Here is a 17,213-nt window from a genome sequence, read left to right as displayed (position 1 = left end):
CATTTCGTAATTGGGACGGAATATAAAAACAAATGTAAAGCCAATTCTAATTTAGGACATGTATCTACTTAACTATCTAAATATCTACTTATCTAAATCCACCTTGTCTTGTCATACACCAGGCGAGATTAAGCATGTATGAGTTCGCGCAAGCTCGGGTGAATGACTTTGCAATCAGCGCGCAAGCTCGCATATTTGCATAAACAATTAAACGGACGCATTTCGATAATAACCTTGGGAAAATATATTCCATTAAACACAGTTTGTTTTCTTGAATTGGTAAATAAATCCCTTCGTGAGCTCATTCGTTCACACCTTGAATGGAATATTTAGACTCCATTAATGAAGAATTCCAATTTAAAGGGATTTTAAAAGCAATCAGACATTAACATTTAATTTTAATTAATTATATGCCATAATATAGCAGTAAACACCTATTCTGTCATCCGTCATTTGACGTCAATCTACCTACATATAAGCCTTGAGAAAGGTTATATTGATTGTTAGTGTTACTATAAGTATTTATGTAACCTTTGTAATATCTGAAACAGCTTAATTTCTAAGTGATCCTTAATACACATTAATACATCGTAGACTAAATTATTTTTTATTCTTCCAAGATCAGATGGTCGTCATAAATATAAATATAATTTCAGTAATTAATAACAATGAAGTTATAGACAAAAACAATGAAGTAAAATGCACGACATTGCAATGGCCTACCTTCATCATGATCTAGTTACGAATGTTCTTAGAAATGGCATGGAAGATTTTTTGTCTCCAAAGCCTTGCAATCATTTACAGTTCTATGATTATTACAGATGGATGAAAGTATCGTCACACTTCAATATTTCTGTCAAACTGACAGGCTGTAACAAAAAACCAAAAGAAAGCTGTTTTTTCACATATCAAGCGCACATTAAAATGTTTTTGCGCAGGTGACATGATCTAAATATCGACAAGTTATTGAATTAAGAGCGTTGTCACATTTTTCATGCAGAAATCGAGAATTTGGCAGATTTCGAAATGATTTTAGTCATATAATTTATTGTTATAGCTTCTTTTGACTTAAATCATCGTAATTATCATACATTTTTACGGAATGTCTATTGACAAAATTTCGTTTAANTTATTGAATTAAAATTCTGACAGGTGGCAATTTTGTAATGCTCGACATAGATTAAAATGCAAACCTGTTAGGAATATCTTTATTCATCAAATCTTTCTAAAAGAAATATTAATGTTCTCTAGTCTTGTACGTACGTCGTACCTACATATAAGACTGTTCTCTATAGAGACTGTTTTCTTTGAGTAAAATTTTCTATTTACAAGTACTAAAGGTACTTTCCCTTCAGGTGGTATTACAAAATTCCACCCTGTATAATCTTGCATAAGTTTAAGTTTAGATAAAGGTAAAGTTAAGTTAAATGTAGAGTTACGTATGACATCTTTCTGTATCTGTTTATTTCAAGGGATATTGTTGCCTATCTTCACTTCTGAAATGAAGGATCAATTAGACTGAAACCGCCCATGTTTCCTAAACATATCATTCAGTTATAGGACAAACACATGCTGTAACGTTCAAGAGATATTCGATTGGTTTCAACCAACTATTGGCAGCTAGAATAGCAACGTTTGCTCGCCTTCGTACAACTCCCTTGTGAGTTTTATTTTGTAACCGAAATAGACGTATTCTGCGATCCATTCGATGTTATTGTTTCGAACTGGGATTAAAACACGTGTTGCGTTGCGCCTATTTTGTTTCAAACGAGACGAGGTTATACTAAACATCATTTCATGAAGGTACTTCTCATGGCAGTATTAGAATTAAATGAAGAATTTTCCACAACAAATTACTTAAGCAGGTTAATAAAAACGTAATATTTTCAGTTTTCTAGTAGCGCTTGAAAAAACTTACTGCTGTTATTCATGAATAATGCGACACTCACTGTATGTGTCTAATAATATTGACATTACCTTGAATAAATTTGTTAATTACATAACGAACAATTAGCTATAGGTACAACCTTATGTAACTATTTTGTTGAAGATTTTTGAAGTGGTCGGTCATGTCAACATTATTTATAAAACGCAGTAGGTAGGTAAATGACTGACGTGTAAACAATGTTTTTCCTCAAGTATATTTGATGAATTTCATTGCGGTTTACCAAAGGCTAAATAAAATGAATGTGCAAATCAGAGACAGTTCACTAGTTATTAAAAGCACATAATAAACCACTCACTTTTCAGGGCAAGAAGGTTTAGAGGACATAATACATTGATTGTTGCTTTGAATCTGTTCGAAGCAGTAGGTAATTTTGATTTCCACACAATCAACTTATTAATTACGTCATACTTTACATAAAAATCATATTAAAATCATTCTTATTTTGGCGTTCCAACACCAATACAAACCGTAGCTACGAGTATGAAGCGAAGCTACATTTTGCACGGATAGCTAGTTCTTTCTAGTTTTGACTGAAGGACGACGACTCTCTAATAAACCAAATAAATGGAGGATATGGCCTATCTTTCCAGTTTAGTCCTACTTAATATTATAAATGCGAATGTTTGTATGTCTGGATGTTTGTTACTCTTTCACGTAAAAACTACTGAACGGATTTAGTTTAAACTTTACACTATTATTGTTTATAGCCCAGAAAGATATACATATAGGCTATAATTTTCATAAATTATTCGATCTATGACAAACTAAATATCACGCGGGTGAAGCCGCGGGCAAAAGCTAGTATTACATAATTAAGTACTTCTCGAAGGAAACTGTCATAGCTCACTGTATGTGCTGACAGCGGAACACTAAAGTGCAGCATGTGGGTAATTGCTAACTGTGCAGTTGCGTGCTTCGCTCTGGCTAATGCACTCTACAATGAGGATGGTCAAATCAACAAAATTATTCTCACACTGCTTTCTGAAGTCTATCCATACATTATACTTAGTAGAAACTACGCCATCAAAAAAAAATCTTCTAGGGCCTAGAGTCTAGGCTATAGTGGCCCCAGTAAGATCTCTTTAATCTTAGAGCCTTATTTGTGTGTGTGTCCTCTGCTGCTCTAGAATTTATTTCTACCTCTATATCTGACCGAGGTTAAATCTCTAGCAAAATTTGACGTAGAATTTCATTATTTTGTGCCCATTCTTTATAATCTTCTTCTACAATGTAAACCTTACAGAAATAATAATAGAAAAACCGCAAACCATTAGAAAAACCTTCATATCAATTGGTTGCGGTGATGAATTCCTTAATTACCACCGCACAGTACTACATTTAACAATGGGGTGAATGTACCTTGCGCACGCGTCCCCTCGCCTCAAATTACACACATATTGATATACTTTAACATAAACATGTGCTCAGTTTACATCAGTCATCGAATTTATTTTCAAACCAACTCGTTAGATAGACTCTACATGTGGAATTGATTTTTTAATGCTGAAACATCTGGTAACGAAACTGACGAGTGAGATATAGTAATGTTTCAGTATTCAGGCAAGCAATTTTTACAAGTCATCCATGGCATCATATCTAAAATTTGGAAGGTATTTCACTGATGAATCATTCATCATACCTAACTGTACGGAAGTTTATTTATTAGTTCGGTTTGTGTTGACTTCATTCATGCCCAAGCATCATCATATTGTTCACTTACTAACTAGGGTTGACGACACGTTGCACACGCATTATTATGATAGATTTGAAAGCAATAAACCACTTTGAGTTTTTCTAATTGATTATTCCATAAAAAAACAGGCTGCTAAACTAAAATCTACGTGACGAATTGCATTGACCGAAAGAATACTAGCAAGAAATATAGTAAATCATATTAGTATTCAATTTAAAACAGGTATGTAAGGTGAATGTACAGCACATTCTACAAGCTTTGTGGTGGCAAATATTGCTTCTCAATCAAGTGGTCCAACGTGTCGAGTTTCCGACCTTGTCTTCGCTAGTTAATTTTTTACGAACCGGTTATTATTGTCTCCCTTAAACTCATGTTGTTCATCGTAGATCCGGTGAAGAGATTCCGATCATAAAGTACTTACTAAAGAACGATGATCCGTTCCATTCTGAAAACGCAACAAAAAAATCTTACGTTCGTTGTTCTAAAGATAAAATTTAAAAATATAAATATGTCGGGTACTCGATGACCCTAAGCGTCATTCAACAGACAGACTTACTACCGCTGATTGAAAGTGCGCAAGATTCGATCGTGAGACTCGGCCCCATTCCTAAACCAAGAGACATGCTTAGTTAACTTTCGTGGGGCACGTGATTAGCATGTGACCACTTAAGTTTATTTTCACACTGCAAGTAAGTAAAAGTAGTGTCTCTTATTTAAAGGAAATTAATTAACTTTGAAAGGTAAATAAGAGAAGAACGAATGGTAACTTTAAGTACACACATTTCCCTGTTTAACTGATTGCGTACAATATTTATCACATATTATGCAGTAATACGGTAGCGGCTCCTGATAAAGTTTGACCTGACTTGAAAGTTTTATTAATGACTCTACATTACGATTCCGCGTCGTATAGGAGCGCTGCCGTGATTATCATGCGCGAGCCCTCCGAGCGGTATCACGGTGACCCTCGTAAACACTCGCTGAAATCGTAATAGTATAACAAAATATTTTTTTTATCGCGGCAAGCGAGGCGTGCTTTAACATGGCCGTCTCTCGCCGGCGCCGTTCAGTACACCCGCAACCGGTGGCGAACGCACGTCGCGCACAATGCACCCAATGACTTACGAACATTCATAAAATCGGAAAAGAAACATTTTATTTTAAGGTTTTCCCGGCACGCAAAAACCTTCAAGTGTTTTTAAAAATAAGTTTTGAAAAGTTTGCTCCGGGCGCGTTCGCGTAGATACTAATTAGCCGGCGTTACGGCGTTGAAATCCCAATTGGTCAAGGTCCGTTTTGCCTTTGCCGTGTTTGTGATAATTTGTGCAAGGAGTTCTCCTAGGTTGAGTTCAATTCGGGTGAGTGACACCGATGGCCTAGACTAGGCCTAACTTTATTTTTACATTTAGAACGCGCGGGATGCGCAGACGCCTATTTTTGGTACACGCTGCGTTAGCACCTATGCTCTAAGCTACATTCTCATGTTACAAAATAATGTAGATGCGAGAAAGTTGTAAATATGTGCAACATTTTCGACGCATACTAATAAAGTCGTAAACGGATGAAAGTCGGGTTTTTCTTAAATTATTGTATTATTCAGTCGATTAAATACAGCGTTAAAGTTAATTGACGTAATTACACCGGGTATAAAATTATAAACTATTTTATGATCTTGAATGGAATATATTTTGTTTTCAATTTTATAGTAATACTTTATTAATGCGAATCGTTATGCTTTTATAGAGTTGTGGGAAATAAGTTTCGGAAAGATGCTGCAGCCCACCCTCCAGTATTTTGATTCCTTAGTCGGCTATTACGACTCACGTGGGAAGATTTGATGCTTTTTTAGGGTCACAACACAGGCCTGAATATTGTTTTTAATTATAAACATCTTTATTGGATAATAATACTTAATTGATTACAAATAAATAAGTAATTTGAGACAATCATCCGTAACATTCCGAAGTCCGCTGTATAAATAAATTTCGGTGGTTTAGTTCTTAATTCCGGTGGCTCAAATACAATTTCGGTGGCTCTTGATAATTTCAAATTGACATATCTCGAGAACTATTAATAATATTTTGATCTCTACCATATCATTGAATAATACTAGTTATTTACTATTATTTCTGCCACAAAAAAGTTTTGGAAAGTGGAAATTAAAATTCGCCACCGGAATTAGGCAAAAAACGAGTTTGTTGATATTCACCCAAATATGTCGGGTACTCGATGACCCTAAGCGTCATTCAACAGACAGACTTACTACCGCTGATTGAAAGTGCGCAAGAGTCGATCGTGAGACTCGGCCCCATTCCTAAACCAAGAGACATGCATAGTTAACTTTCGTGGGGCACGGGATTAGCATGTGACCACTTAAGTTTATTTTCACACTGCAAGTAAGTACGAGTAAAAGTTGTGTCTCTTATAAAGGAAATTAATTAACTTTGAAAGGTAAATAATTTATATCTAAATGAAACGAATGGTAACTTTCAGTACACACATTTCCCTGTTTAATTGATTGCGTACAATATTTATCACATATGCAGTAATACGGTAGCGGCTCCTGATAAAGTTTGACCTGACTTGAAAGTTTTATTAATGACTCTACATTACGATTCCGCGTCGTATAGGAGCGCTGCCGTGATTATCATGCGCGAGCCCTCCGAGCGGTATCACGGTGACCCTCGTAAACACTCGCTGAAATCGTAATAGTATAACAAAATATTTTTTTTATCGCGGCAAGCGAGGCGTGCTTTAACATGGCCGTCTCTCGCCGGCGCCGTTCAGTACACCCGCAACCGGTGGCGAACGCACGTCGCGCACAATGCACCCAATGACTTACGTACATTCATAAAATCGGAAAAGAAACATTTTATTTTAAGGTTTTCCCGGCACGCAAAAACCTTCAAGTGTTTTTAAAAATAAGTTTTGAAAAGTTTGCTCCGGGCGCGTTCGCGTAGATACTAATTAGCCGGCGTTACGGCGTTGAAATCCCAATTGGTCAAGGTCCGTTTTGCCTTTGCCGTGTTTGTGATAATTTGTGCAAGGAGTTCTCCTAGGTTGAGTTCAATTCGGGTGAGTGACACCGATGGCCTAGACTAGGCCTAACTTTATTTTTACATTTAGAACGCGCGGGATGCGCAGACGCCTATTTTTGGTACACGCTGCGTTAGCACCTATGCTCTAAGCTACATTCTCATGTTACAAAATAATGTAGATGCGAGAAAGTTGTAAATATGTGCAACATTTTCGACGCATACTAATAAAGTCGTAAACGGATGAAAGTCGGGTTTTTCTTAAATTATTGTATTATTCAGTCGATTAAATACAGCGTTAAAGTTAATTGACGTAATTACACCGGGTATAAAATTATAAACTATTTTATGATCTTGAATGGAATATATTTTGTTTTCAATTTTATAGTAATACTTTATTAATGCGAATCGTTATGCTTTTATAGAGTTGTGGGAAATAAGTTTTAAGTCTTATAGAGCGCGCTTAAACATTGCTAATGGGTTCGTTCACTTCAAAGACGTTTGAGAATGTCTTATTCAAAGTCAGTAAATGTGCTTTGAACTTATGAATATTATTTTACTAACATAAGTAGGCTGATATGCAAAAATGATAATTTGATACGAATGAATACACAAAGTATGTGAGTATTATTAAAGGTTTTGCAAGGGCGCAGTCAGTTAACCCCTGAAAATGAAACTAATTTTAATAACTCGATTTAATTTCAAGTTGAGATACAAACGTTTGATTGTTAATTTTCTAATATTTTGATCAATAACGTGATTTAATCTATTCTTGATGAGTATTGATTTCATATTTCGGGTCTTATAATGTCTCTACATTAAACAAACATTTTCAACAAAAGGCTTCAAGGTTAAACATAATAATGTAAATAGTTTCCGCACCAACTGGCGAAACATTTTTTTCAAAGCATTCGCATTTTTGTATTTCGTCTTTCGATCTCTGTTTGCTTTGAAATCACGTTTTTAAATATGTTATCGTACGCTTTCCTATTAGATATTCTTTCCTATAAGAGCTCCTAATATTCATATTCCAGTTAATTAGGTATCGATGTTCTATCGAAGAAAACTATAGACTAATCAACTTACTTTTCATGCAAATATAATTATGTCAATTACAATAAGAAAAACATTACCTCTCAATTAGGTAAGTAAATGAGTTGATTAAATTGTCACGACTTAACATATGCGTATGTGCTTCTAATTACCAACACCGACTTAAGATTGTTTTACCTCAGCTTTGCTTCAATATATAAAAAAATGAATTGCTGTACGTTAGTCTCGCTAAAACTCGAGAGTGGCTGGCTGGGCCGATTTAGCTGAGTTTGGTTTTGAAATGTTTGTCGTGGGGAAGGTTTAAACAGTGAGAAAATTAATAAATGACAAGTAATGCGAGGAAGATAGTAAAAAAACAAATTTTCAATTTTTCCAGGTAACACCGGGTTTTTCTAGCTTTCTAAAAATACTTATAAGCAGTAAAGCATATTTTCAATACCCCAGATTGGAAACTTATGGAAAAATTACAAGCTTTTGCGAAATGTAATGTTACATTGTCTACAAACAACATTATTTTATTGCCATTTAATACTTATTGTCGTGTAAAATCTGCATAGAGAACACAATCTTAACATTAATATCAATAACATCTATCTCACGTACGTAAAACGTGCCAATACANAACATAATATGGAAATAGTTTCCGCACCAACTGGTGAAACATTTTTTTCAAAGCACTCGCATTTTTGTATTTCATCTTTCGATCTCTGTTTGCTTTGAAATCACGTTTTTAAATGTTATCGTACGTTTTCCTATTAGATATGAATCATTCCTACAAGAGCTCCTAATATTCATATTCCAGTTAGTTAGGTATCGATGTTCTATCGAAGAAAACTATAGACTAATTAACTTACTTTTCATGCAAATATAATTATGTCAATTACAATAAGAAAAACATTACCTCTCAATTAGGTAAGTAAATGAGTTGATTAAATTGTCACGACTTTACATATGCGTATGTGCTTCTAATTACAAACACCGACTTAAGATTGATTTACCTCATAGGCTTTGCTTCAAAATACATAAAAATTAATTGCTATACGTTGGTCTCGCTAAAACTCGAGAGTGGCTGGCTGGGCCGATTTAGGTGAGTTTGGTTTTGAAATGTTTGTCGTAGTCCAGGGAAGGTTAAAACAGTGAGAAAATATGAAAAAATTACGAGGAAGATAGTAAAAAATTAAATTTTCAATTTTTCCTGGTGACACCGGGTTTTTCTAGCTTTTTCTAAAAATACTTATAAGCAGTAAAGCATATTTTCAAATTTTCAATACTTCAGATTGGATACTTATGGAAAAACTACTAGCGTTTGCGAATTATTTTTAATGTAATATTACATTGTCGTGTAAAATCTGCATAGAGAACACAATCTTAACATTAATATCAATAACATCTATCTCACGTACGTAAAACGTGCCAATACACAAAAGTCTTAATTGTTCTTATTAAATATGAAAACCAGAATAAACGATACTGTTATCCGAAGTTCAGACATACTTCATGGTAAATAATAGCCGTGACATCACAAATCGAGTCCAATTGCCTACGAATCGCCATAAAACGTTCACCGACTATGGGTGTACCGTCACAGGATTAATGACCCGGAATTCCCAAATAGATGCATCATTGTAAAGGGTAAGGGAAGGGAAGGGGTTCCCTAATGTTCCTTATATGTATAGTAATGTTCCTTCGACGAACCACTTGCATTCAAGGGGTTGAATGCAAGTGGTTCGTCGAAGGAACATTACGATGCATAGATTTTGTAGAAGATAACAGTGGGTCTAGACAAAGTGCAAATTATAATCGCAAACCGGTCGATAAGTGGTCGAAAAGCCCCTTTTTTGTATGGAGTTTTGACGGATTCGATTTTCGATTCGATTAAAAAGTGCGTTTTGTCTAGGGGGGCTGTTGCATCATTTTAAAAATGGAAAACCAAATAACAGTTCGGAAATATTAACAACATAGAGGCAGTCGAAATGTAAATATTTAAGGACCTTGATAATAAAAAGCAAACGTGCTTTTTGCGACTGGAACAGCTAATCAACGTGATTGAAAGCGGTTTTGAATTGAAACCAAAGCTACAATAAAATACCTGAATTAAGAACTCGATTCTCTTGAGATTTTTGACTCAGAGATACAAGACTTCATCATAGCGATTGTGAAATCGATACGTCTTAAAGCTATAAGTAATTTGATAAAGCTGTTATTGTCTTACTTAATTAATTTATCGTTGTAAAGCTGCTTAGTAGAGACTACTTCTCATTTAATAATTTTATTACACAGAAGAAAAAATGTCATTGAAATTATAGAAACAAGTGAATGGACCATCGGATTTTCTACGTAACGGCTCTCCTTTTGTAGGAGTACCAGCTAATGTTATAGTGATTCATTTTCAGTGAATGGCATCATGTGATGCGCCTTATACGAACCGTTCTCAAAGTGGTCTGGTTTGGGTTAATTGATTTTACAGTTTTGGACTTACTTAGTCACCATAATTACATGACCTAAATAGATAATACCTCTATTTCAGTTTTTTAAAATTCAGGTGAATTGTCCCATTGCCCCAAACAATTGTTACTTATGACTTAAATGCGCCTAATTGCCATGTAGTAGGTGTCTTATTTGGTCGGCTGACATTTTTCTGTTTGCGTTGACACTTCCCAAAAGTCGACACTAGCTTACATTTTAGATAGTGAGTTAATAGGTGTACACAGATTAATATTTGACATCCGTGGACGGGTCATCATGACATCATCTAGGATCTGAAATACTTGTGCGAAACTGATTTTCTTTACTAGTACTTAAGTAACAGGTATTTTTGTGCCCATTCAACTGTTCTTAATATCTGCTTGGCCTAATTGTTAAACTTTAGAGTAAGAGATTCTAGCTAGAAAGATAATAGCTGTCATAATATAACGATAATCAGAATCTAGACAACAAATCCAGGCTAAGGTGTACAGAATACCATGTGTTGTCAACGTAACCACTATTCTTAAATGTTTGTGATTCATAAATTGGGAAATGACTTTTTATCAGTAGACGAATGTGACCGATAAAGATAAAGCGTTTTTATGTACCAATTTAACACCAAACTACAGTTTTTGCTGCTTGTTTGTATTGTCCTGTTGGCTCCGATTTGGATTGGGACAGAAAGGCGAGAATTCGATGGTTTTAGTGTTATTACCATTTTGCATAATACCTACATACAAAGTTTCGGGTAATAACTTGCTTTTAATTACACGAATGTGTTTTAATTTCACAATAAATACTTAAACGGGTTTAAGATTGGATCAATCGGCACCATCAATGGTTTGTTAAATCACAAAAAGCGGCGCTAACTCATTTATGCCATCGTGAAATATGGTTGCAGTCACAAAAACTGTACCCCAAATATTCCATTGAATAATTTCTTAGAAGCGACCCTTTACTGGGAAACTTTTTTAGGAACTATGACAACAACTTGTGTGTGCGTGAACATTTTTTAGCTTTATTTCTTCCTGGTTAATGCTGATCTAAGACATTGTCATAGAAAAAGAATTAATTGATTTTCAGTGAATAACGCAGTAGGTTACATAATATTAATTAAGCAACTTTATATTGTGGGTATTATGGTAGAGTTATGTGAACTGGTACGAAGTTAAATAAGTAAAATATTCACTAGCTTTATACTAATAGATAAGTAGTACCTAACTCGATTTCCCATATTCGCTGACCTAGGAATGCTTATAACTTTCATAATCCTAATAAATAAGCTTTCCATTACTTACCTTTAACAGCGATTTCCAACAGCAAGTTCTCTAGTACACTGTTATTTGAACCATAAATATGTGAGATGTAATAAAAGTCATATTTTACAACACTATCTACTAGAGACTTTCCTTTTCATTGTCCGGAAAACACGTAAAATCTATGAGTTAACTTTTACATCAAAATTGGCATTGAATTCTTTTACAGATGGTTGATTAGTAGAAAACGCTCTTTAGGTATTTATTCCTTAAATAATATAATAAGTTCGTATAAAAACAATACCTACAAAACTGTATTTTATACGTACCTACTTCGTTTAGGTAAGTAAGAAATAGTAATAACATGTAGGAAGCTTTAGGGAAAACTATTGAAAATAAAGTATGTAATAAACCATATAGATTAATTTCGCTGGTTAGAACCTATTTAATAAACCTTTGTGTTAATAACGAGTGATGACAAATGGCCATTTATGGGAGGCAAATTAAATTAGCACATCTGCGTGTGTTTGACCATAACGCCTCGAATTTGAACTACTAATAAGTAGGGTAAATAAACGCCCTACGAGTAGTAGCTTTTTAAACAGTTGTAATAGGTATTGATTTATTCGATGGGGTCTAATTGATGGATTTTGGGATGACGCTATGGTTTATCTATATTTGTAGCTGATAACAATAACCCTGAAAATAGGAAGATGTTTCATGTGAGGAAGACATACAATTTTGTTACTCATACTTATAAGATTTAGTACTTGTTAATAAGCTTCTCTGCTAATACAGTAAGCAAGAAAAAATTTTGTTGATTGGTAGAGCAATCGTGAAATTAAACAAGAATGAAAGAAAAAATACGTTATGTACGAGTATTACAATCTCAATTGGTGATAAACCTTGGTGTCAATCTTTATGAGCTTATATCAAAAAGCGTCTGATATTTATAGTCCAGTATACTTTTATGTTGCAAGTCGACTAGCTAAATGTTAGGTACGTTAATATATTATTTAGCGCTTATAGACTTATAAGGGTGATTTTAGTACCAATTCGTCTTGACAATATAATGTATTAACGCAAAAGATCTCAGACTATTTTTTTAAAATCGAAATGGAAATTAACCAAATCGTTATACTCGCATCATCGTCATGATTTAATTAATTTATTATTGCAATCGGAATAAGTAATAATGTTTACAGACCTCTGGGTAAATACCTATATTATCGCAGTTATGGCCTGCCCACAGACACGCAAGCATTTTGTTTGTAAACAACGCTTAGATATGCAATTCTTGCAGTTACACTTGAGATACTCTTGAGTACCACTATGTAAATTAAGTTCCTTGGAAAACAATGCGGCAGGAAATTATTATCATAAAAGTAGGTACAGCTTAGTTTAGATTTAATTAAATGTTTATTTAAAACCAATGGTCTGACAGAAAGAGTTATGAGTTTGATGAGAGAAAAATAAGTTTGAATAACGTAGAGTTGATTAAAGCAAAATATATTACATGAAAATTATCTAGAGTCACGAAGCGTATTACAAACTAACATGATGAAGTATTTTTATCTACATGAAATCTAAGAAAAGGAGTAGAACTGGTAGAACTAAAACATCTGTGCTTAATTAACTAATTTGTATAATTACCTGATTTTCGAAAAAAAAAAACGAGTTGCCATAAAAAATATTGCGTAATACACAAACAGTATTATGAAATATTTTTATTGCTACTATTTATTACTTATATCTATCGGTTAAAATCCTCGTTCAACGCATGCGGACGTAGAAAGAAAGGCGAGACCTGTGTATGCCATGGGAAGTCGTTGCAACCACATTCCTGCAGCGAGGAGATTTATTTATAACCCCTTCGAATAGCGGCGCAGCTTCAGACCATAACAGTGAAGCCAAAGAAGAAAAAAGATTAGCAAACTAACACAGAATTAGTTTCTACGAGTAAAAGTGTACAATGTGCGGGACTATACCCAGCTCTTGTTCCAACCGCTGCAACTCTCTGTATAGCTAGGATATTATCAGCACTACCAGGACCTAGGTGGACCGACGGTCTGGTGAAGGTTGCGGGAGGTGCCTGGATGCGAGCGGCGCAGGACCGGTCTTTGTGGAAATCCTTGGGGGAGGCCTTTGTCCGGCAGAGGACGTCTTTCGGCTGAAACGATCTAACGAACAATAATTGTATCGAAGCGCTGGTACGTAGTTAGGGCCCAAAAGATAGAGAGATACGTAAAGAGTTGTTGATTATGCCAATAATTAGATATGCTAAATGGTAATATGTTAATGGTATTGTAGATTTGCAACAAATATTTCCAATATGAATAATTGATTCTTTACGATTCCATGAAACATCGTCATAGTCTAGGAGACATCTCAATTTAGATGTACACGTACGATGTACCTACTTGAGTTCATTAAACCAAATTAAAGGTAAGTACGATGTATCAATTAATTATCAATGTATGAAGATCAAAATATTTTGCAGTTTTTAAATGTGACTTCAATTCCAGTCTCTTATATATTTTTTAACTATCCGCAAAATTACGATCGATTAATAAGTATCATACGAGTACCTACCTAGATTAAGATTGTATTAACTTACTAAGGAATGGCGCTATAGATTTTAAGCTGCCGGTAGACCTGTTTTAATAAATGAATAACTGATTCTGGTGATAGACGATTGAATTAGTTGCATTAATTACTTTTTGGTAGTAAAAGAACGAGATTTTAATGTGTCCAATCATTTAATTGGATTGAACGGCTCAAATTCAAAGTTTATATGTCAAAGAATCCGATTTTAAATAAATATAGGTTCCTGTACTACCAGTGGCGTAGCGTGGTTTTTCGCCGCCCGGGGCCGTCCGGAAATCCGCCGCCCTTTATTTTAATTATAAATATTTTAAAGTTTAAATATTATATTGAATGGACTTCAGGTAGGTACACTATTCACCTTATTTGTTGAAAGTCAAAATAAACTACCACGCACTGCTTCAGAAGGAAAATACATTAAAGAGAAGCAATTGCTTGAAACCCACAGGAAGTCCAGTGTGCTTTTTGATTACATCTGTGCATACAGTTTGTTTCCTGTTCTCGAAAATTTCATAATCAGTTCACATTCAATGTTGCGACTTTGTTGCATATTTTAAGTATTTTGACGATCACCCGGCGATGATACGCAAGTACTACAACATTTCACTTCGCGATTAACGAGAGGTTTTGTCGCATCACTAGTTCACAGACTAAAAATATTTTTATGTCAGTTGGCCATATTTGATGACATTTCTGCTGATTTCTAAAAAATTAGACTGTAGGGGGCGCTGTTTAATTTTTNGGTTCCTGTACTACAAAACCTGCTATACCGGTGTTTCGATTGGCATAGAACTTGAAAATCAGCATAGCTTTATTGTGCGATATTTATACATAATGTCAGTCACAATACCACAGTCAGTATTTTGTTTTCATACTAATATGTTCTATTGAAAGTTTTCTGAACATTTTCTAATTTTGTTAATTAAGAAGTGATAAGGATCCATGCAAAATGAAAGGTAAGCTTACGATTTTAATTAATTAGGTAGTTTGTGTATTTAAAGAGTAAAGTTTGACATAAAATAACTTCGTAATTCCCCATTGATGTCTAAAGTATCTTAGAAAGTTATTAAAAAATATAAATCATACGTCTTCTCTATTATTGAATATTCAGTGATGGGTATATCAATTTTTCAAAACCTCTCACTTACAATGAGTCTACGTTCAGTAGAGTCACAATCAACATCGTTACTAATGGAAGATAATAGAAACTTACTTTAACCGGGGCGTTTAAAAGTAATTTAAAAAAAATATAAGCATGTCCATGTGTTACTTATGGTATAGGTAAGTGCAGTATAAGTGCTAGAAATGTAGAGCCATAGCCACGGGCTTTCATCATGCCAACAAGGGCTTATTAACCCTTTTACGGCGATGGAAATTTTCATGGAAAAGTCTTAATATCATAGATTTACGCTTTCTAACTAGACAGTTTACCTACACTCGTAATTGATGAGAAAGTTAATTAATGGACTAATGGGATAGACTACGCCGATTCCAATTTCTAAAGAAATTAAACGATTGAGTTATACATATTCACATGTTTGTGTTATTTAACATTAGATAAAGCAGGCGCCAGTGGTCACAGGTCAAGATAATTGACCTCACGTGGCTAGTTCAAAAACTAAGTTAAATTGTTATGATAAAACTGCATATTATTTCATTGTTAGATCATAAAAACAAACAACACCATAAAACCTGCCTATGTTAGGTTTTGGTTTTCTTTTGTCTTTAACTAATTTCCTATCTTAACGCAGTCCTTCCGATACTTAGCAACAAGATATTTGAAGCCATTGCTTTGTTTGTGAGCTTGACAGCTCGGAGTCATAAGGAAATGTACTAAGTGATTGATAGATGACAATAATTATCAGGACGCTTCATTGTTTGCTTACATCTGTAATAGTTCTCTGACGCAAAGCAGCCTCTCCTCCACACTTATCACAGAGCGCGACCCCCGCGAACTTAAGGCTTGGTATTTCTTCTAAAGTAGGTATTTCGCGCTGTCAAAATCTGCGCGCGCAATTCTTCGCCGAAAACAGCGCGTCAAAGAGCTCCCGCCACAATTTCCAGCTACACAGTATAGAAATACGCAGTTGGTTAGGTTAGGTTGACTTCCTTCCCTTCAAGCGTCACACTCACAATTCGAAAGGGTAATTTGACGGTGTTTGGGGAATTCTAGGAATAAATACAGAGTCTCCTCATTGAGATTGAGACATTTCAATTTGAGATTTCACTTGACATTGAACACAATCTGAAATGGATTTTTCAAACACTTGTAAAAATAAAAAGTAATTAAATCAAAGGCACTAAGTAGTATTGATATCAACTTCGAAGAAAATGACTGCCAAAATTACTTTCTACCCGTTCCACACGTCTTTCATGAATTATATTAAGGTATTGTTAAACTAAATTTCAAGTAGATTGAACCAAGGAATCACTTTGTCCCATACAAACTTTGCCCCCTTTTTTCACCCCCTTCATTTCATGACCCCATTTCGGAAAATCTTTTCTTATGAGATGCCTACGTCATAAAAAGAACACACCTTCCAACTTTCAGGTCTCTACGATATCCGTCAGTCATTTAGGACAAAGCATTTTTATTAGTTGTTCAAAACTCTATCGTTCCAGGTATGTCATTGACAGGAGGGCGCTACTATCTTAATGGGTTATTCATTAGTCCACTTGACATTTCAGAATCGTTTGACTTTAGATACCTAAGCGATTTGATATTCGGAGTCTTTTAATGAAATCAAGTTCTGAAATAACTTGAGGTGTTGTACCCGATCAAGCTTTTCATTGCATGTTTTCTTTTTCTTTTCTGTGCTGTTAGTAACATTCTTATTAAATAAATATTAGTTACTCTTTTACTCATTTAGTTTAATGAATTTGTCCGTAATCAGGTGTTAACATAAGTATCTAATATGGCCTACCATGCTGAAATAAGGCCTAGGCCTTATTAGATATCTCGCTCTTGTTGTCTTTAAAAATTTACAAATAATGCATCTATAGCCAGTAGTACAAATTAAGGTAATTATTAGCTAGTAAGAAACATTTAGAAACGATTACCAAGAAAAGCTTAATCTAAAACAGCGTCATTTTACCGAAAATTTATGATGAAATCGCCAGATTTTTATAAGACAGCACGAAATCACCCACCACCTTAG

General features: G+C 34.6%; 1 protein-coding gene across 5 annotated transcripts in view; it reads left to right on the top strand.

Annotated features, from left to right (window-relative positions):
- Positions 1–4,669: 4,669 nt before the first annotated feature.
- LOC114356706 (monocarboxylate transporter 10) overlaps positions 4,670–17,213 on the top strand; it is a 39,145-nt gene continuing 26,601 nt past the window's right edge. The window contains exon 1 of one of the 5 annotated variants that reach the window (XM_028310026.1): positions 4,670–4,999. Coding sequence is in view for 2 of the 5 variants with exons in the window: in XM_028310023.1 (XP_028165824.1) it covers positions 15,005–15,011 (7 nt within the window). In the remaining 3 variants the exon portion in view is untranslated. Of the gene's footprint in view, positions 5,000–6,446; positions 6,717–14,908; positions 15,012–17,213 lie in introns of those variants that run through there. The other 4 variants (XM_028310025.1, XM_028310024.1, XM_028310023.1 and 1 more) reach the window with 4 other exon arrangements.

This window comes from Ostrinia furnacalis, unplaced genomic scaffold (assembly GCF_004193835.3).
Source record: "Ostrinia furnacalis isolate ACB-3 unplaced genomic scaffold, ASM419383v2 OfSCF2870, whole genome shotgun sequence".
Lineage (NCBI taxonomy): Eukaryota > Metazoa > Arthropoda > Insecta > Lepidoptera > Crambidae > Ostrinia > Ostrinia furnacalis.
This window is presented reverse-complemented; position numbering and strand designations above follow the sequence as displayed.